This window comes from Lutjanus erythropterus, chromosome 6 (assembly GCF_056507025.1).
Source record: "Lutjanus erythropterus isolate fLutEry1 chromosome 6, fLutEry1.hap2, whole genome shotgun sequence".
NCBI classification, from domain to species: Eukaryota; Metazoa; Chordata; class Actinopteri; order Lutjaniformes; family Lutjanidae; genus Lutjanus; species Lutjanus erythropterus.
In genome coordinates this window covers 19,472,005-19,492,988 of record NC_139322.1, presented here as the reverse complement: position 1 = coordinate 19,492,988, position 20,984 = coordinate 19,472,005, and the positions used below count along the sequence as shown (strand labels likewise).

The 20,984-nt window shown below is 40.6% G+C and overlaps 1 protein-coding gene across 1 annotated transcript in view; it reads left to right on the top strand.

The window, feature by feature from the left end:
* lrp1ab (low density lipoprotein receptor-related protein 1Ab) overlaps positions 1-20,984 on the top strand; it is a 124,461-nt gene that overhangs the window by 60,350 nt on the left and 43,127 nt on the right. Inside the window, exons 7-27 of the mRNA XM_084721038.1 lie at positions 833-995; positions 1,461-1,683; positions 5,223-5,412; positions 6,034-6,177; positions 6,344-6,580; positions 6,785-6,965; positions 7,265-7,487; positions 8,321-8,510; positions 8,617-8,739; positions 9,051-9,191; positions 9,926-10,051; positions 11,207-11,323; positions 11,434-11,514; positions 12,635-12,802; positions 13,959-14,141; positions 14,807-15,004; positions 15,140-15,385; positions 16,096-16,293; positions 18,507-18,711; positions 19,181-19,345; positions 19,587-19,831. Of these exons, the coding sequence (XP_084577164.1) occupies positions 833-995; positions 1,461-1,683; positions 5,223-5,412; positions 6,034-6,177; positions 6,344-6,580; positions 6,785-6,965; positions 7,265-7,487; positions 8,321-8,510; positions 8,617-8,739; positions 9,051-9,191; positions 9,926-10,051; positions 11,207-11,323; positions 11,434-11,514; positions 12,635-12,802; positions 13,959-14,141; positions 14,807-15,004; positions 15,140-15,385; positions 16,096-16,293; positions 18,507-18,711; positions 19,181-19,345; positions 19,587-19,831 (3,747 nt within the window). The remainder of the gene's footprint in view (positions 1-832; positions 996-1,460; positions 1,684-5,222; positions 5,413-6,033; positions 6,178-6,343; positions 6,581-6,784; positions 6,966-7,264; positions 7,488-8,320; positions 8,511-8,616; positions 8,740-9,050; positions 9,192-9,925; positions 10,052-11,206; positions 11,324-11,433; positions 11,515-12,634; positions 12,803-13,958; positions 14,142-14,806; positions 15,005-15,139; positions 15,386-16,095; positions 16,294-18,506; positions 18,712-19,180; positions 19,346-19,586; positions 19,832-20,984) is intronic.

Sequence of the window (20,984 nt, the reverse complement as noted above, 5' to 3'; positions counted from 1 at the left end):
TTTTCTTAATATTGCTATTGGTACTTCCTTATTTTGTGAATGATGTTGTATCTGCTGCAGGGCCTGTGTTAAACCAATCAGCATATTTTTCACCCAATTCCTCTTCTCAAAGTTCCTGCAGTGGTCATGCTTTATTTTATTTCTATGAATATTTTCATTATCAAATAAAATATAATCACAATCAGTTGTTTAGTCCATAAAATTAAAAAAAAAAACGTGAAAAATGCTTGTCATAAGTTCCCAGAACTCAAAGGGACGCCTTTAAATTGCTTCTTTTGTCCAACCATCGATTCAAAACTCAAAGACTCTTTATTTACTGTGATGAATGACAAGAAAATATTAAAATTCTTGCATTTAAGGAGTTACAGCCAGCAAATGTTTAACATTTTTTGCTTAAAAATGACTGAAATAATTAAGCAGTTGTCAAAATAGTTGGCAGTTTATATTCTTTCAGTTGAGTAATTGATTATTCTATTAATCCTTGCAGCTCTGTTGCAGGATCTGATTTGTAGATCGGTGTTGTGTCATGCTGGTTATTTTATGTGGCAGTGCAGGCACAATGAGCTTAATAAAAGTAGTGCAAGTAAAACTTTTGACTGACTTTCTATTGATAGCCGAAGTCTTCTCTAGGATGTGCAGTAAGTGAGACATGCACACCTCAGAATTTCATGTATATCCTCAAATTCACCAGAAAGTTAAGTACTAAGGAGTTGTGTGTTTTTTTTGATTTTTGAAATGAGGCTGGTATATGACAGAGTTACATGACTGTACTCCCGTGAGGTTTTGTTTTTTTGATGTTTCTGTTCTGCTCTCTCTCCTCTGCGTCCCTCAGATGTGGAGCAGATGGCGATTGACTGGCTGACCGGAAACTTCTACTTTGTGGATGACGTGGATGACCGGGTGTTTGTCTGCAACAAGAACGGCCAGACATGTGTGACCCTGCTGGACCAGGAGCTGTACAACCCTAAAGGCATCGCCTTGGACCCAGCCATGGGGTCTGTACTTCCCACTCATCTTGACCTAATGCTACCCGCAGCACTGTTTTAGCAACGCTTGAGAGGAAAACTGTCTCATGATCAGACGACGTGCTGACCAAGCAGGCAGTCAAAAATCAAAGAACTTCCTCCAGATGGAAACCGAGACAGATACTTGGTTTGCCACATAAACACTTACTTGTTGGTTAGTTCAGGTTCCTGATGCTGATGCTGCTGGTATCTGCTGTAGTTCCTTTTTTCTAAAGTCTCACTTCTCTGTCCTCTATTGTCCTTGAAATAATTTCTAATACATTTAGATGACTAATCTGGATACATTAGTGGTTAAAAGTTAAACTGATGCTTGAGGTCAGAGCACAGTCATCCAGCTTCTTAATTCACATCTTTCCTCTTGTTGAAATTTCGTTGTCTGTCACCTTAACTTAACTGAAACTCCTCTTCCTTTTTTCTCCTCTTCTTCTGCTACAGGAAAGTGTTCTTCACAGACTATGGGTCCACGCCAAGGGTGGAGCGCTGCGACATGGACGGTCAGAACCGCACTAAGCTGGTGGACAGCAAGATTGTTTTCCCTCATGGAATCACACTGGACCTGGTCAACAGGATGGTGTACTGGGCTGACGCATATCTGGACTACATCGAAGTGGTCGACTATGAGGGCAAGAACCGACACACCATCATCCAAGGCCTGCTGGTGAGATTTGACGGATGGTTGGATGATTGTACACACAACAAATACCAGCTACACCCAAACATACATCGAGATGCACTGCAGGCTCATTTATTCCCCCTTTATGTAAAATAGATGCATCCATTACAAACGACGTAATGGTCATTGCCCACATATTTCCACGTGTCCTTCATGTTGGCAGGGATGTACAGCAATAGATCTGCAAGAGCTGAGATTCTCAAACTGTGGTACGTTCACTCCTGGTGGTATGCAAGCTCCCTCTAGTGGTATAATATTTTTTAGAAAAGAAATAAAATAATTTAAAAACAAAATATTATTAAAATACTGCAAAATATTGAATGAAAATACATGATCCCTGAAATGGAATTTAAAATAGGTTTCGTCTTTTCTGTATTTTTGTTTCAATATCAGCCTGCTACATAGTTGCTATCTTGCATGAAGCACGTGCATATGTCATGCATGATTATCAGAAGTCACTGGCTACATTGTGATGGCAAGACAGTAAGTAGAGGTAAAATGTAGAGGTTGAAAATGAATGCTTTTAAAAGCACTGCAGTAGTAGTTCCAAATGGGAACTGTTATGAAGAAAAGTGCAGATCAGGTGGAGAATATTTTGAGCAGCGATGTTGAAAATGAAGAGGACAGTAGTGAACCCAGCACATTAAGAAAGGCCAGAGAAGTTCCCACAGCACAAAAGTTTGAGAAATACTTCACTAGAGAAAGTCGTGCAGAGTTAAAAGAGTTAAGTTTCTGACAACAACAAACGTGGCAACGCTAGTGGAAGTTGTAATAATTCATCTTTTGAGGAAGAGGTAGTCATCTGTGTGGCCATTAAATGCGCTGCAACATGTGGACTGAGAATTCTTTTCACTGACTAATTGCAGACGAACATTATTTAAAATACTTTCAGTTTTTTAAAACTTCTTTGTCTTGTCCTGTGGTTGTACTTTGCTTGAACTACTGACTACACGGCTATGCTGCCCCCCCCCCATGACTACCAGTGGTACTGCTTTGTTTCGTCCATATCCGTTAGCTTTCAGAAAACATGCAGAAAACATGAGCGTTTAAAGGTACGATGTGTAAGATATGGCTAGAACTGTGTTTAAAAGTAACAAACATTAACAGTTCTGTTGTGTTGCAGAGACATTTACTGAAGGTAGCATGCTAACCAGCTAACCCCGACCCATCCTGTCTGGCAATACCAGTTGTGCCTCAAGAGGTGATAGTCCGATATTTTCACAAGCTCTTTAAACTTTTTTTAGTCTAATAAATAAAAAAAATAAGCACACAAAATGTAAAGAAAGGAAATATTTTTACACCTATTGTTCGTAATAAACCATACAAGTTTTTCTCTTTTAACCTAAATAAGAAAAGTTTGTTGGTGAAACATGTTTCAACACAACAGAAACAAATTAAACTCTCCAAAAACTACTTGGTTAGTGTTTCCACTCTTTAACAATCACCAACTCTGGTTTGGTTCAAAATAAGTCTTTAATTAACCAGTGTCAAATCTGAAAATATTCTGGCCTCCCTGCTGCCTTTCACAGGCCCGACCTCCCTCTCGCTCCTCTCCACTTCATGCCTTTCCTGTCGCACCTACCATTTTCATTGCTCCTGGGGTTAGAGTCCTGGTTGGAGCCGCTGTAAATCACCTCAGTACTGTATTCCCTGTCATCAAACTGGTCTGTGTCGGTCTCGGAGGCTGTGTTGTTGACAGGTCTTTTCCAGCAACATGGGACCAGTACCATTCCACTTCAAGCATTTAATTATGAACCATTCCAAGCATTTCCACCGCAAACAAATAGGTTTGGAACCCCAGCTGGAACTAAAATGTAGGAGGTTTCCTTCGGAACCAAAGTGGGTTTTTCATATCCTACAGGCTGCATTGTACAACACCCCCTGTTGATGATATTCCTGATTACAGTGATTCCACTTAAAGCTGGTGGAAAGTGCACTGATTCACTAGATAGCACCAATTTTCCAAAAATCTTGAACAGCACAGGGCCTTGAGAGGCTGTTTAAACTGGTTCCGTTGCCCGTTTTGTAAACATATGTACTCGGCCAGTGCTCTGAACTGCAGGTCTGCCCAGATTCAAGTTACAATAGGGCCTCCAGCTGCACAGCTAACTGAGCTAAATGCAGCCAGTGGGCTAGCTACAACCAAAGAAAACTATAGTTAACAGTATAATGACAGCATTTGGCTGTTACCGTGCTGATATTCTGCCACCTATTTGTTTGGAGTTACCTTTGACAGGTGTCCATATTTTGCACACTGCCCCTTTAAGAATACAGAACTCTGACTGTTCAGCCCTCTTTATAATGTTGAACTTTGCCAAACAGCAATAGCCTGAAGTCCCTATTGACTTTTCTGTCATCCCTTTGATAAAACAAAACATCTGTTTTCCAAATCTTGTATCATCATTGATTTCACTTCATCATCTTTAGCAGCAGCACTGTTTTCCAGTTGTCGTCTGTGTCTCTAGGCAAAGAAAGTCGGCCTCTCCTGGGGATAAGTCCTTTTTATTGCCTTGATTGATATTACTTAAAGAGTGTGTGATTTTCCTGGCTAGTGCCTCACTAAACATATTAGTCTGGCCCTAGCGAAGTTTGGCTCAAACTTATATTGGAGTAATGATCTTAATGAAATCAGGACTGCGGTGGTGGGAGGACGGTGGTGGTGGTGGCGGCGGCGTGTGTGTGAGAAGTGGGGGAGGTAATATGATCCAAACCCATACATCTTTCTGACAGTAGAGGAGAGCTGAACAGAATAGACCCTTATAAAAGTAAAATCTCTGTCTGCTTAACAGCAGATGGGAAGTGGAGCCATTACGCTGCCCAGTGCCAAGTTTACACAAACACTATCTCTTTATCTTGCTGTCTGTCTGGGTCCCTGTCTGTGTTTGTCTGTCTGTCTGTGTCTTTCAGAGATTACTTACATTTTTTAGAACCTGTCAAAATCTGTTTTATACAGATAAATAGTTTGTTGGGAAAGTTTCATCTTGCAGAATTTACCAGGAAGTTTTCAAGATAAAAATCTGTACAATGATGACGTCATGCATTATGAACTGTTTTACTGAGAATGTTAGCATTTTCAGAACCAAACTCAAAACAGCTTTTAACTTGGACTTTAACACCAGGGACTTGAAAATAATTGATACTTCCCTCCAAACCCGAAGATTATGAAAAGTATGTTATTTCAATAGTTTGTCACAAATGACAGCAAAGAAAACATTTTTTTGGTACAAAAACTATGTTGAGGGCAGCAAAAAAAAATTGCAGTATGCAAAATGTGTGGGTTGAAAATTACAGATGGAGCAAAAACTTTCAATTTTGTACGACATTTGAAGTTGCATCAAGAGTAACTTTATAAACTTTATAAATCAGTTGGGCTAAAACTCATTGTCAAATTATGACTTGTTTAGGACTAGTTTAAGACTTTTGACTTGACTTTAAAGACTTGAAACTTGCAAAACAATGACTTGACTGACTCCCATCTCTGCAACTTTTTAATTTTGCTGTTTTATCATCTCCTTGTATTTCAGATTGAGCACCTGTACGGGCTGACTGTATTTGAGAACTACCTGTATGCTACCAACTCAGATGAAGGCAACCTCAATCCTAAGACCAGCGTTATCCGAGTGAACCGCTTCAACAGTTCCGACTTCCAGGTGGTGACGCGGGTAGACCGGGGAGCCGCGCTGCACGTGTACCACCAGAGGCGCCAACCTCAAGGTACCCACCCAAGAATGATAATAATACTAATGAGCTTAATTTGTACAGAATTTTCATAACAGAGTTACAAAGTGCTTCACATATTTGAAACAGGATTAAAAACATATCATGACTGACACTAATTAAATCAAGCAATCAAAAGTATAAAGGAAACTTATTTTTTAAATAATTTGCCACTTTATAATAAACAGCCCAATCGCAATGTGTAATAAATTTCCCCACATTTTGTAATTGTGGGGAATATTTTGGTGGTTATACATAACCTCTTATTGTCCATTTATAATGTTGTACTTGTCTCGCACTGTGTTTGGTGTCCCTGCAGACTGTAGACCACCTCCCTGAGCTTCGACTCTGCAGAGGAGGGGCTAGGAGGAAACAATTAGCTTCAACTATAGATCATATATTGAAAAGGACTTCAACCTATTTAATACATCATCAATGGCTCTAACTCATTGTACTGATTTTTGAATCCTAGGGTGTTAAATATTGCTTGCGTTAATTGATTGAAACATGATCGAACAAGAAGACTCAGCTCTTCATTTCACCGCATCTGATCCATGTCCATTGCTAACAGCTACCATCACATGACTGTTGTGTTTGTGCCCATCTCTCCTGGCTTAGTGCGCAGCCATGCATGTGCCCTGGACCAGTTTGGGAAAGCTGGAGGTTGCTCTGATATTTGTCTGCTGAGCAACAGCCACAAGACCCGAACCTGCCGCTGTCGCTCTGGATTCAGCCTCGGCAGCGACGGCAAGTCCTGCAAGAGTGAGTATCAAGACTGAGGAAAAAAATTAATTTGACAAAAACGAACGCCTTCTCATTAGTTTCAGCCCTGATGATTGATGCTGGCAATGAAGTAATGCTGGTTACAAAATTGCTGACAGAAGTAATTACATTTATTCATTGAGAATGTTTTTTTTTTCTTCTGCAGAACCAGACCATGAGTTGTTCTTGGTGTACGGTAAGGGTCGTCCTGGAATCATCAGGGGCATGGACATGAATGCTAAGGTGCCTGATGAGTACATGATTCCTATTGAGAACCTAATGAACCCCCGAGCTCTGGATTTCCACGCTGCTAGTGAGTTCATCTACTTCGCTGATGCCACCAGCTACATTATTGGCCGACAGAAGATAGACGGCACAGAGAGAGACACCATACTGAAGGAAGGTAAGAATGAAATAATAGCTTTGCACAGGATTCTGGGAACTATTTCTACTCTCTAACCAAATCCTGACTACTACAAAGAATATAGGCTGGAAAATGATTCATTCAGGTTCTTCCATATCATTTTCACTTTATTCTCTTGATATTAATCCTGAACTGGCCAGTTAATAGTCTCTTTTTCAATCCGGCTTTCTTTGCTTATCTCAGGTATTCACACAGTGGAGGGGATCGCAGTTGACTGGATGGGAGGTAATCTCTATTGGACAGATGATGGACCTAAGAAGACTATCAGTGTGGCCAGGCTGGAGAAGGCTTCTCAGACCCGCAAAACTCTCATTGAGGGCAAGATGAGCCACCCCCGTGCAATTGTGGTGGACCCGCAGCACGGGTGAGACACTGGATGAAGGATATTATTATTTCAATGGATGATCTTTTCTTATAAATACAATGTTTAAATTTTTAATGGTCTGAGGGTTTGTAACTTAGGTATTGGTTACATTCTTTTGATTCCCTTTGGAATTTTCAAGGGATTTTTGGATTCTCTCTCCTTTGTTTTATTCTTTTTTTTTTGGTAGGATGTTCTATCAAAGAGCATCCGATCTCAAAGCTAAAGTTGACAGCTCCAGTGCTCACAGAAGTGTCTTATCTTGGCTTTTGAATGTGGTGATTCCTCTTTTCCTCTCCCAGATGGATGTACTGGACTGACTGGGAGGAGGACCCCACAGAGAGCAACAGAGGGAAGATCAAGAAAGCTTGGATGGATGGCTCCCATCACCAAGTGTTCCTGACCAGCAAGACAGTGCTGTGGCCAAATGGCTTGAGTCTGGACATCCCCCAGGGTATCCTGTACTGGGTGGACGCTTACTATGACCGTATTGAACTGGTTTACCTCAACACCACTGAGCGAAAGGTTGGTAGTATCTTTAGACAGTAGTGTATTTGTTTATTTACAAACAAGCAGCATCTACAACAACCAAACTTCTTATGATGATATACATAATTTTAGAAGCCGATAAGATCACATCACTGGCATATTCTTCAGAACTTAAATATGTTAAGTTTTAATTATTTGATTACATTTACTAATCTTAAACACATCTATAAAGTTCTACATAATCAGGCTCCTCAGATGCTCAGTGACCTTGTGGTTCAGGGCTTTAGGCTCGGTAACATGCAGAGTATCCAACGAGAATTGGAAATCCTCAGAAATCCTCATCCTTACGTAAATCCTCATTTCGACAAGAAGCTTTTTCAGTTCAGGGATCAAAATGTGGAAAACCTTATCTATAGAATTCAAACTGGATCCTGACTGGGATCATTTTCAATCCAAACTGAAACAGTTTTTGTTCAGTCAGGGGTTCAGTCATGTGTTTATGAATTATCTGGTGCTTCTTGTATTTTGGTGCTTCATTGTTTTGTAGTTTGTGTCTTGTCTTGTTTTATCTGTATTTTCTTGTTGTCCTCTGAGTTTTGTATTTTTAATGTACATATTTATTGTTGAGTTCGTGTTCTGTACTGTCTCTTTTATGTGTTTTAAAGCCATGTCTAGGGACAAGCATTGCAAATTAGCTTATGAATGCTGTGTTGTGTGGGACTGGTTTATGCAACATTATAAATAAACAATGAATAAATAAGAGTAGCACCAAATTCCAACATCGTTGTCATAAGACCAAGATAATTAATTTGCTGGAAATCAGGTAATACTCAGAGATCTAATCCCTATCTTTTTTCCTGATTTCACAGGTGGTGTATGAGGGGCAGGAGCTTAACCATGCCTTCGGCTTGTGTCATTACAAACAATTTCTGTTTTGGAACGAGTACCGTGGTGGCAGCATCTATAAACTGGACCAGGTCACAAAGACAGTCACCTTACTCCGCAATGAGAGGCCACCCATCTTTGAAATCAGAGTGTATGATGCACACCAGCAGCAAGGTACATTTCCTCTCTACTCAATCATTCTCAGTTCACGACTTGCTAATAAGTCAAATATGAGGATAATATTCTCCCTGTCTTTTTCTTTGTTTGTCTTTTCATGCAGGCTCCAATGCATGTCGAGTTAACAACGGCGGCTGCAGCAGCCTGTGCCTGGCTATTCCTGACGGCAGGTCCTGTGGCTGTGCTGACGATCAAATCCTGGATGTCGATAATGTCACCTGCAAAGGTACTTAGCAGCTTTACCAGTAGAAAGGTTTCACCAAAGATCCATGTGGAAGGTCATGGAAAATTCATTACTCTGCAGGAGTTAAGGCAGCTGAAGAATTCTAGGCTGTACTTTCCATTTGCAAGCTATACGATACACTGTCTTTGCCAAATCTGGAGGGAAGCTCTAAAAAATCCTTCACCAATATTTTTGCAACATTTAAAAGAGATGAAAGCTGACCTACACACCAAAAGGCTTTGTTTTGTTTTGGTGCTCAGCCCTTGTCTCAATGGGCCATCTGTTTCTGTTCCTACCCCTGATCTCATCTCCAGCCAACCCCTCCTACGTGCCCCCGCCTCAGTGCCAGTCCGGGGAGTTTGCCTGCAAGAACAACCGCTGCATCCAAGAGCGCTGGAAGTGTGACGGAGACAACGACTGTCTGGACAACAGTGATGAGGCCCCTGAGCTGTGCCGTAAGTGTGCCACGTCATTGTCATGGTTACACGGCAACACATAGATAAACAAAAAATCTGTTTAAAGGGTCTTAACTAACATGAATTGACAGAGTGCAAACTGCAGTTTCCAAGAACGCCTCATTCCATGCAGGAGTGTTATGTGGCTGTAATGTCACTGGCCAGCTTTCTCCTCATCGCACAATAGTGACAACCAGGGACTCATATTGATCTTTGGTAAAAGTTGTAGTTTATCAAACACAGAACACATTAATAAACCAGTTGGTTTATTAATGTGTTACTTTTATTTTAACTTTTTTTTTGGTTTTGTAGTTAAGAGCACAATCATATCAAGAACAATCCAGGCCCAGATATTAATAAAATAACTGGTCAGTTATACAGACAAACAGATACCTACAGTCAGCAGCAGGCCACAAATATAGTGAAATGCTTGTGTATGGAAAGAAAACAGTATGGATAAAACATGGCTAACTAGAATACGCAAGCGAATAATAACAATGGTAATTGGACTAATGTGGATAGTAGCAGATTAAAATAAAAATGAAACCCACAAAAGCCTAATGAAAAGTCTAGTTTCTAATGAAAATCATGCAAAAGAATTTTGTGTGTGAATGTTTTAAAAAAAAGAAAAAAATTAAAGAAAAAAAAAAGGAATTTGTGTTAACGCGTTATTAATGCATTAACTTTGACATTCCTAGTTTATATATACTTTTTTTTTTATCTTCTTCCCACAGACCAGCATACCTGCCCCGCTGACAGATTCAAATGCCAGAACAACCGCTGTATCCCGCTGCGATGGCTGTGTGATGGCGACAATGACTGCGGCAACGATGAAGATGAATCCAACACCACCTGCTCTGGTATGAACGAAGCTGGAGTTCTTAATAATTCAGACAGCATTGCAGTTTTTCACTCACACACTTATGATTTGTATGACAAGAGATTTGATTTCATCGCCTTTCTTGCAGGTTGGGAAAATGAATATACAGCGCACTACTGTCTGATTTTATTTGTCTGCAACTAGGGTTTTTGTTGTTGGATTTCAAACACAGTTGTATGAACCTAAGGGGTTGAGAACTATTTTCTATTTTATTTTCAAAGGTTCAACAAATTAAGAAGAATTATAAATTTATTAAAAATGTTAGTGTTGCACAGAAGCATCCTTTGTTGAGGATTTTTTGTGATCAAAGTTTTGTTATCAGTTGAACTGAAGAGGTGTATACAGACATACAATCAGCAATACAGCAGTGAATAAAGTAATAGATCAAAACAATATATACAGACAGCTCAGTGAAGTGTAACTCTGAAATGACAGACTACAAATACTATGTGTATAAGTCACTTTAATACTATTTGTCACTATAATAAATGATAATAAAATTGCCAAGACATCCATCTAGACATACGCACACCTATACACAATGTTAACACATAAACACACTTGAAATAAATGAAAAAGGGCAGCCTGCTTTAACCCTGAAAAAAAAGTCCTTTGTTTAGGTTAAGAGAGAAATTAAAAGTGAAACTAGACAAACACTGTACTGATAAAACTTTGGGGAGGCAGACAAGTTGCATCTAAAGCAGACATATTAGGATCCGTTAGCTTTGATTTAATTCAGTTACGATTAGTGCAGTGGATGCCGGCAGAATTTTACAGTCCAGGAGGAATATTGATCTGCAGCATCAATGATAATAGGCTGAAACACGGGGATGGTCCTTGGCTAAGAGTGTTTGTTGCTTTTATAATAGCTGCCTCTGTGCCTCACATAAATTGAATGTGATCGCAAATTGTCTCTAACTTAATTAAGAAAGGGAGTATGCCTTTTTTTTAAGGATACACCTGGTTTTAAGCACTTTTTGTAGCAATTAGATTTGGGAAATAAGGTTATATTTTTTTTACATCTTTGAGCATTTCTCCTTTAACAGCGATGAGTTATTGCGAGCTTGAATGTTGAGTCAGGGATATTGTACTTTTTATAGCACTTTAACTGTTTTACACGTTGCTCCCCTGCCAGCTCGCACATGCCCTCCAAACCAGTACCCTTGTGCCAGTGGACGCTGCATCCCCATCTCCTGGACATGTGATCTGGATGACGACTGTGGAGACCGCTCAGATGAACCAGACTCCTGTGGTAGGTCTTTACTGCACCTTCATATTGTTGCTTTTTCCCCAAATAACACACGTTTCAGTTTGAGATGACAAATATGATTTTTGACATGTCCTCTCTTCACCCCTCCTCAGCCTACCCAACCTGCTTCCCTCTGACCCAGTTCACCTGCGCCAATGGCCGCTGTATCAACATCAACTGGCGCTGTGACAACGGTAATCATTGTCAGACTTCTTTCACCTTTCATGAAGCTGTGTTTCGAAACAATCAAACGTAGTACCGGCAACTGGTCTAGTCTCATAAATATGTCATTAACTTATTAAAAGTCTTAAGAAATCTAACTGGGGGAAAGGATTGAAAAATATTTAAATAACTGATGCTACTTTTTTTAGTTTTCTGCCCATGTTGAAAAAAAAAAAGATTAATGCATGTCCTCTGGGAACTGTGTCTTAGAGCTGGGTGCAGTACACAGCATGTGCAAACAGAAATTCTTAACCCTTAGATGCCTAAATGGATCAAAATTGTTTTCTTGCAATATCTTTGTAATGAAAATAAACTTTTAACAAATTTCTGTTCGTCATTGCAAACATGTATGTTTATAAGTAACAATGGATATGGATTAGTGCCAATTGATGTTACTTATATGTACAACTATTAGTGATGTCACAGTTTGAGTATTAAATTGAAAACAGATCGAAATGAGCTCTGAGTTTCAATAATTGAATCAAACAGGCAGAATCTGCAATTCCCTTTTTCTCTCCGTCTCCACCTACTTGTGGCATCTTTTGCATGCCCAAAGAAAAAAACAACACTTTAAAAGACACTGTGTAGTTTACCACCAATTATATTACATTTGACACCATTGTCCTTTTTAAATAATAATTTAAAAATGTAACAGACAGTTTTCTTTTTCTTACTATTTTATTTTGTTTGAAATAAAATCTTATCACAAAACCATTGTCAAGGCATAAAACCAATAATGTTTACAAATCAAGACTGTTGCACACGCAGCCAATGCTAAAAAAAAATTAAATTGTACATCAAATCGAATTGCGCAATTAGAAAATTGTGACACCCTTGACAAGTATACTACTGTAGTGATGTTGACTTAAATTGTTCTTTTTAATGTTATAGAGGAGACTTTTATGAGTAATAAACATTTGTCAGATTTTCTGTTGTAATTTGTGTGAAGTTCAGGCTTTTTTGGTGGGATCATATTTAGTTGGTTTTCAAAACTTTCTCTTCATACAGTTTTTGTTCCAGTTTGTGTTGAGGTTGGCCTGTACCTTTGGGTAAAATGCCCAGACTAACTGAAATTAAAATCATGTGTGACAGACAACGACTGCGGGGATAACAGCGACGAAGCTGGCTGCAGCCACTCCTGCTCCAGTGTCCAGTTTAAATGTAATAGCGGCCGCTGCATCCCAGAATACTGGACGTGTGATGGCGACAACGACTGTGGAGACTACAGTGACGAGACTCACGCCAACTGCACCAACCAGGGTAAGGAGCGGTACTGTAATAGCTCTGCTCTTTGTCTCATTTTGTTTGTACTTATGCCAGCTGTACCTGAGTCAACCTCTCATCACATCACGTATTGTATTTCACTGTGTTTACATGTTGCTGTTTGCAGTTGTAAAGAGATTGTCACGATGAAGACGGGATCGCCCTCCTCCCTGTTGCATTTCCCCTGCTCTGCCTGCCTCTGCCTGCCCTCTGGCTTACACTTATCATTTACAGCAAATCCTCTCTGTTGCTATGTTCAGGATGTGATTATGTTCTGTGGTTAGATAACAATTAAACTCTTTCATGGTCTTGTGCAAATGGCACAGATGTTTTGACTCTGCTGCAGTGATATGAATTTACATGTTCACAGTTGAAAATAGCTGGTGGCTGATTTGGAACATTGAGTTTTGCTGGTTAACCGCTCTTTGTAACGATGATGACTGAGGCGGCGTCATTTCTTCAGCAGTTGGTCCGCCTGGAAACATACGCTCCTGTACACTGTGTGTGTTCTGATGTTGTATGTACGGTTTGATCCACGCGGAAACGAAGCCAACTGCTGTCAAGTCCCAGCATGCAAAAACGGGGCCCAGCGTGACCTGTTGGTCTAATGAGCAATCTGTGCTGTGCTGTGTGTGTGTGTGTTACTGGCTCTGTGTGTGTTTGTGGGCTCTCTTGGTCTGCCGTCTGGAAGTCATTAACTGAAATAAAAAAGCAATGCTATCGCCTTCCCCTCCCGTATATTGTCGTCCTGTGCTGAAAGGTCCCAGGGCCCATTTCCTGCTTTATCCGTGCCAAAAGCTGACCTTTGCCATGAGGGGATGTCATTGTGCCACCTCCTCACTGGTGCCTTTAATCTGCCTGTGACATCAGTCAGCGAGCTGTGTGTGTCATTGTTGTTTCACTTGGCTCAGTGTCAGGTTGTTAACCCAGCATCCCAGCGTACCTACACATTAATTAATGACTAGAATGGCCCATTCTTTCTCTTCTCAGCTTTCAGCCAAGTGCGTGTGGTCTGTGCATGTGTTGCTTCCTGGTTATGATTCCAGTTTCTGACTCATGTTTTTTTTTTGCTTCTTTGACATTGGCTGCACTGCACACTCCATCTTTTTTTGTTGGCTAACTATTGCACTTTGTCTCACCATTTTGTCTCCAGCGACCCGTCCTCCAGGCGGCTGCCATGTAGATGAGTTCCAGTGTCGGATGGACGGCCTGTGCATTCCCATGCGCTGGCGCTGTGACGGCGACACAGACTGTATGGACCTGAGTGATGAGAGCAACTGTGAGGGTGTGACCCACATGTGCGACCCAGCAGTCAAGTTTAGCTGCAGGGACTCTGGTGAGGACGCTTTCAGCTGGCTTAAGCACTTTTTTTTTTTGGACAATGTCAGTTAAAGATACAATGCTGTTGTGCTGGAACAAATATCATTTTATTCTCTGACAGATGAAGACAAATAGATGAAAATGAAATAAATAAAATATTTAAATTCCCAGTAAGGTAGTTAAAATAAAAAAAAAAGGTTAAATTCAAACTTTTCTTCTCCTGGTCTTTTTCAAAAATAGCTAATTAAAAATTATCCGTAGTTATTGATATCAACTGAAATGAAAAGTTAGATCATGATAAAGTTTTAGCTATATTGCCCAGCCCTTCTGGGAAATTTATTTGGGCATCAATCATGCGGTGGCTGCTATTTTTTCCACTGCTTCTCATTCAGTGAGCAGGTTTATGTAAAATTGGATGCAACAAGCTTCGTCTAAAGGTCAACACTGTCAAGATGATTTGCGATTGGTCACCGGCTCAAATTTGCATTCTTTCTTTGCCTTCCTGAGAATATCCACTCATTTGAAGAACTAATTTTTGGCTTGAACTTTCGCTTTTATGTTATAAATGCTGGTGTGACCAACCACTAAAACTTGTTTACGACTGATCACTGTCAATATATTAACATAAAAATCTTTAAACACCACAAGTTGAAAAACATTTTTTTTGTGTGGTCTGGACAGCTCGCTGCATCAGCAAGGCCTGGGTATGTGATGGCGACAGTGATTGCGAGGACAACTCTGATGAGGACAACTGTGAGGCGTTGGTGTGTAAGTTGTCTCACCACATGTGTGCTACCAACGACTCCATCTGTCTGCCTGCTGAGAAGCTGTGTGACGGCACTGACGATTGTCCGGATGGCTCTGATGAAAAACTTTGTGGTAAAACATTCTTACAGTAACACACAAACATTTTGACACAAACCACAACAAGAAAACATGTTTTGTACCTTTTGTCCTGTACCTTCCATACTGAAAAACACCACAAAGCCTTTTATCTCTGTTTCTTGCCTGCAGACCTGTGTGCATTGGACAACGGTGGCTGTAGCCACAACTGCAGCATCATTCCTGGGGAGGGTTTCATGTGCTCGTGTCCTCTGGGCATGGAGCTGGGAGCGGACAACAAGACCTGCCAGATACAGAGCTTCTGTGCCAAACACCTCAAGTGTAGCCAGAAGTGTGAGCAGGAGAAATCCAGCGTCAAGTGCTCCTGCTACGAGGGCTGGGAGCTGGAGTCTGACATGGAGAGCTGCAAAAGCACTGGTAATGAAAAACAGGCTCTTTTTGGCGTAAAGAGTTTATTTACTCATACAAACTGAAAAATTTCTTTTTGGCTTCAGATTGAGTGCTAAAGAAGTGCTACAGCAACGATTCGACTGTATTTCTGCAGAATTATTTGATACAGACGCTAATTTCTGTCAGTATAAGCAAAAATATCCCCATGGTCATAATTTCGAAGTTTCAAAGTTATAATTATCAGATAAAAACTCGGAATTATGAGATAAAAAGTCATAATGCGATAAAAAGATTATGAAATAAAATGTTTTTAAAAACTCATAATTAAGAGAAGTCAAAATTTTGAGACAAAAAGTCAGAAGTTTGAGATAGAAGGTAATAATCATGAGCTAAAAAAAAAATCATAATTGTGAAATAAGTGTTGAAATTATGAGAAAAAAAAGTCAAAATTATGGGGTTGAATTTTGTCCCATACTAATCACTGAACTGGCAGAAATTAGCTTCCATAATTTAATGCAACTTGTTGAAAATATGTTTTTTCTAGAAACTGAGCAGTAAACCCCTTCAGTTATTCAGTTGTTTTTAATTGAAAGTGACAGATGGAGGGGAGATATCACAGAGACAGCTGTGGCAGGATTTGATCCAAGACCAACAGGGGGGTTTGTGAATCTGGACTGAAGTGAGATTTATTGTGTGACACACTGACACTTTTGCTGGAACAACTTCTTTGCCTCCAGATCCCTTCAAGCCTTTCATCATCTTCTCCAACCGCCATGAGATCAGAAGGATTGAGCTTCACAAGGGGGAGTTCAGTGTGCTGGTACCAGGCCTGAGGAACACCATCGCCTTGGACTTCCATCTCAACGAGAGCACCCTGTACTGGACAGACGTTGTGGAGGACAAAATCTACCGTGGGAAACTGTCTGAAAATGGAGGTGAGGCGGACAGTTAGCTACAGCCAACAGTATTTTTTAGCTTAAAGGGATAGTTCTGACGATGTGAACCACCATTATGTAAACCAAACATTGCTTTCTTTCACTCAACCAGACTCTCTTTTGCACAATAAGTAATTTTGCCTTGTAGAAGACAGTTGCTGCTGCCTCGGTCTGTTGGTTTTGTGTGTAATTTTGTGACTTCTGTGTTTTAAAAAGTTAGTACAGAGTCACCAAAGTCACACAATTACACAAACAAACTAACAGATCGAGGCAGTTGTTGACCAACAGCTCCTGTATTCTTTCTTCTTTATTCTTTGGCTCATAGAACAGCTTTTTCCCATCAGAAAAGGCTGTCTGATGGCAAATTAAGGCGGTGAAATATTCTAAATGTAGTGCACACTTGAACTGATACTGATATTTTTAGATGACTGCCATCTACAGCAGGCAAGACAATGACTATGGTGAAGTACCTCATAATATACCAACTTCAAATAATCAGAACTATCCCTTTAAGCAGATAGATGGTGTGGTGGAATAAATGACCATAAGGAACAGCCTGATTTACATAGTAATAAGGTCATTTTTCAGTGTCATCTTTTTGTAAGTAAAATCAAAACAACAAAGAGCCCCTGAGACAGCAAATCGTATTTGTGCTTTTGACTGAGCATTTCTCAGAAATTAACTTCCGCTGAGCAAATGCACCACAATTTCTCAGAGCCAAATGTTTTTTAAAGAGTCTGTGGTCAGCAGTGGCGGTCTGTGACCCTGAATAAATCTCCCAGGTCATGGTCGGCCTTTCCTACTCCAAAACCCCAGGTCTCCTTGCCAATCAAGGTTGTGTTCCCAGCACAGCACTTAGGGGGCACACGGAAGGCTTTGTCTCTTCCCATTTGTCTCAGTACTCGCTGTGCGTGACTGCAGCCAGAACACTGATGTAGCGTAGGAGGCACAACACACTGCAGTTCCAGTTCCCAGCCCTCCAACTTCACCATTAAAGTAGGGCTCCTGAGCAGCAGAGACATTGTGACCAACTCATAGATCAGCTCCCGCTGCTTGTTATTGAAGCCGGATCAGAATCTCTAAAGTTGTTGGCGTACTACCCACACATATACACAGAAAGGCAGCCATGACTCCAGCATTCCTTCAAGCAAACTGTGAAGAAGGCCTGTCCCACTCCCTCTAATTACTGCTGGAAGGCTTTGTGAAGAACTCGTCTTATCGTCCTCAGCCAGAGATGATCACACATTTTGGTTTGCACTTATTCTGCAAGAGAGCCTGTTGTGTTTCTGGGAAATCATAAAAAGAGTGGGAGATCTGGTACTGGGTGTTTGTTTTCTTAGAAGTGGGGCAGTGGGGTTGGGAAGATAACACTGGTCAAAACCCACACTGACGCACACAGCAGCAGTATGCGCTGTTCGCTGACAGATTCCATAAGAGTGAAGAATTCTAAACAATTCATTGTTTGTCTGGAGATTTTTCCCTAAATGAACGAAATGTGCTGGCTGGAGATTTGCTCTCCTTGGGGAAAGTGACATGAGCCAAGCTATTATACTAAATTAGCTGAATAACAACTGCCATTTTCTACTTAAAAACACATTAAAACAAACATTAAAATGCTAGAAAATATCAATATTGGTCCCCTTTTCAGCCTGCTGTTCAGTTGTATTAAAGAACCAAACACCACCCTAGTTAGAGCTGTACAAAATAGTTAAAAGTTTTGTTCATAACTTTGACATTTGAATTCTAAATCAACATTCAAATGGTGTGCAGATTCTTCCCCCATGTCTATTAATTGTTTTTAACCCTGGCATTTCTATACAGTTGCAGATACATTTTAGGCCACACTTATAATATTAGTTAGTAATTCAATTCTAGTGGTGGCTGCATAGGATTGTTAGTGCATCATATGATACCAACATTTCCAGTAACTCCAGAGTGTTTTTAAGTCCAAAAAGTACATTTAGCTATGTTTAGCTATGTAAAGAAAACTGGTTGAATTAAAAAAGGCAAACTAATTTAATCCAATGAATCACTTTATTCAAATTGAGGATTTTTCATTTTTATAGGGTGATGGCATAAAATATAAAGACAGACATTCAAAGCTTCATTCAAAAATCACAATAGAATCTTCAAATGTTAAAAAAAAACAAAACAAACAAACTTGGGACTGAGACTTAGTTTTGAGTCACACTTTCTCTGTGTGTGTCGTTCAGCTCTGACCAGTTTTGAGGTGGTGATCCAGTACGGGTTGGCCACGCCAGAGGGCCTGGCTGTAGACTGGATTGCAGGAAACATCTACTGGGTGGAGAGCAATCTGGACCAGATAGAGGTGGCCAGACTGGATGGGACCATGAGAACCACCCTGCTGGCTGGGGAGGTGGAGCACCCGAGGGCCATCGCCCTAGACCCCCGAGATGGGTAAGAAGCACACATCTAGGGGGCCAAGGGGACCTGTGACAAGTTTTCAGAGTCATTCATTTAAATTATAATTATATAGAAAATGTTATTATTTATTTATTTATTTTTACTAAAGTCTTCCTGTTTCAACAAATAATATTCTAAATAGATTACTTTGTAAAATAACATACCTATAAGCCTGAAAGAATATATATACGTGTGTGTATACATATTTATCTATATATACACACACACACACACACACACACACACACACACACACACACACACACAGGAGGGGCTTCCCAGCATATTTATCTGGCGATTCTGATGCTTTTAAAAAATGGAAAGTTATTAGAATTCAGTACCTTCTGACATAAGATATATTCCTCCTATATGTATTATCTGTGAAACTAACATGCTCTTCTGTTACGACACTGTACACATCTGTGAAAATCCCTCCTCGCATTCATTTATTTTCTGTTGGCAGTATTCTATTTTGGACGGACTGGGATGCCAGTCTGCCCAGGATAGAGGCAGCATCGATGAGCGGTGAAGGCAGACGCACCATCCACAGAGAAATAGGCAGCGGTGGCTGGCCCAATGGACTCACTGTGGACTACATGGAAAGACGCATCGTCTGGATTGATGCCAGGTAGCATTTGTCTCTGAATATACAGAGCGCTCTCATCGCTCTGCATCCACCCACTCACTCATTACATCACCCGTTCGCTCAGTCTTTTTTCTCCTTCTCTTGCCATTATTAATTTTTTAATAAACATGCAGCTGTGCTTGTAAAACTGCACACAAAATACAGACTCATCTACCAACATGATGCGTACACTTAAGCTGATGCACGTTATCCCCGCCTTAATCTCTCCTTAATGCTTCTCCAGGTCAGATGCGATCTACTCTGCAATGTACGACGGCTCTGGGCTGATTGAAGTGTTGCGGGGTCATGAGTATTTGTCCCACCCCTTTGCTGTCACCATGTACGGAGGCGAGGTCTACTGGACTGACTGGAGGACTAACACTCTGGCCAAAGCCAACAAATGGACAGGACACAATGTCACTGTAGTCCAGCGCACCAACACACAGCCCTTTGACTTGCAGGTCTATCACCCATCCAGACAGCCTCAGGGTAGGTCGCACACCAGATACATACACATAAACGTCCACAGAGAACCAGAGTGAGCACCCACATATCACTTTTACCCCCGCCTGTCAGTGTGTCTGACTGATTTGGACTAAACTCAAAGGAGAACGGCATCGAGCTCGCAGTTCATTGCTGACCGTGTTGATTCACAACTCCCATTCCCCAAAGACAGCTGACCTTTCAGAGCTGTGAGACGTGTTGTCTCCTCACACCAGCAGCGATTTGGACACCTCCCGCTGCCTCGTTGATCAAAAAGTCACCTCGCTGTTTGGCATTTCCCACCGGCTTGGTAGGAAATAAACCCTCCTCCTGCGCTTTAAATGTCATGTGTTGATCTCACGGACACACACATGATTGACAAGATGGCAAGAAGATTGTCAAAAGTGTTTTGCCGTATTCTGTCACATTGAACTGTCACCTTGATGTTTAGTAGCCAATGGCTGTGTTGGTCCCAGGGGTGTGTGGGCAGTAGAGAGGCACTGGGTGCTGTAATTGGAGGCAGGAAAAGAGAGATCTCACAGAATTGTTGATTGACAGCTGCAAACAATGCCCCATGACAGTGATGAGGCAACAAGCTGTGTTGACAGGTCTGGTACACAGTCTCCCTTTCCTTGAGGGTCCACTGATTGAGAGGTCCATTAAAATAACTCTTGACTGTGATACTCTTGAAATGGCATTGCACATTAACTACTGGCTTAGTCTGATACTAAAATGTCTGGGTTTTTTTGTTAATTTTGTGAAGACGCCTTTTGTAAACACACAGCAATCTGAAGGACACACTGTGAGCCTTAAGGAACATACCTAACCTTTCTCTGAGCCTGTTTACACTTTATCACTCTAAGAATATCAGTTCACGCCTGGTATAAGAATGTGTCTCCACATGTTTCTCAATTAGCCACTTCTCATTCCCCACACTATATGCAAATAAACAGGTAGCTTCATCATTTCCATTTGCAAAAATTAAATCCATTGTTTTTAACTTACTGCCAAACAGTAGAAGTCAACATGCCGGGACAAAAGGATACAATGTTCTTGATACAAAGAAAGAAATAAGTTATTGTAGTGTACATTTACCGAATTTACAATATGGCCCAAATACTTATGATTTTATTGTAGTTACTTACTCCCAACTCAACAA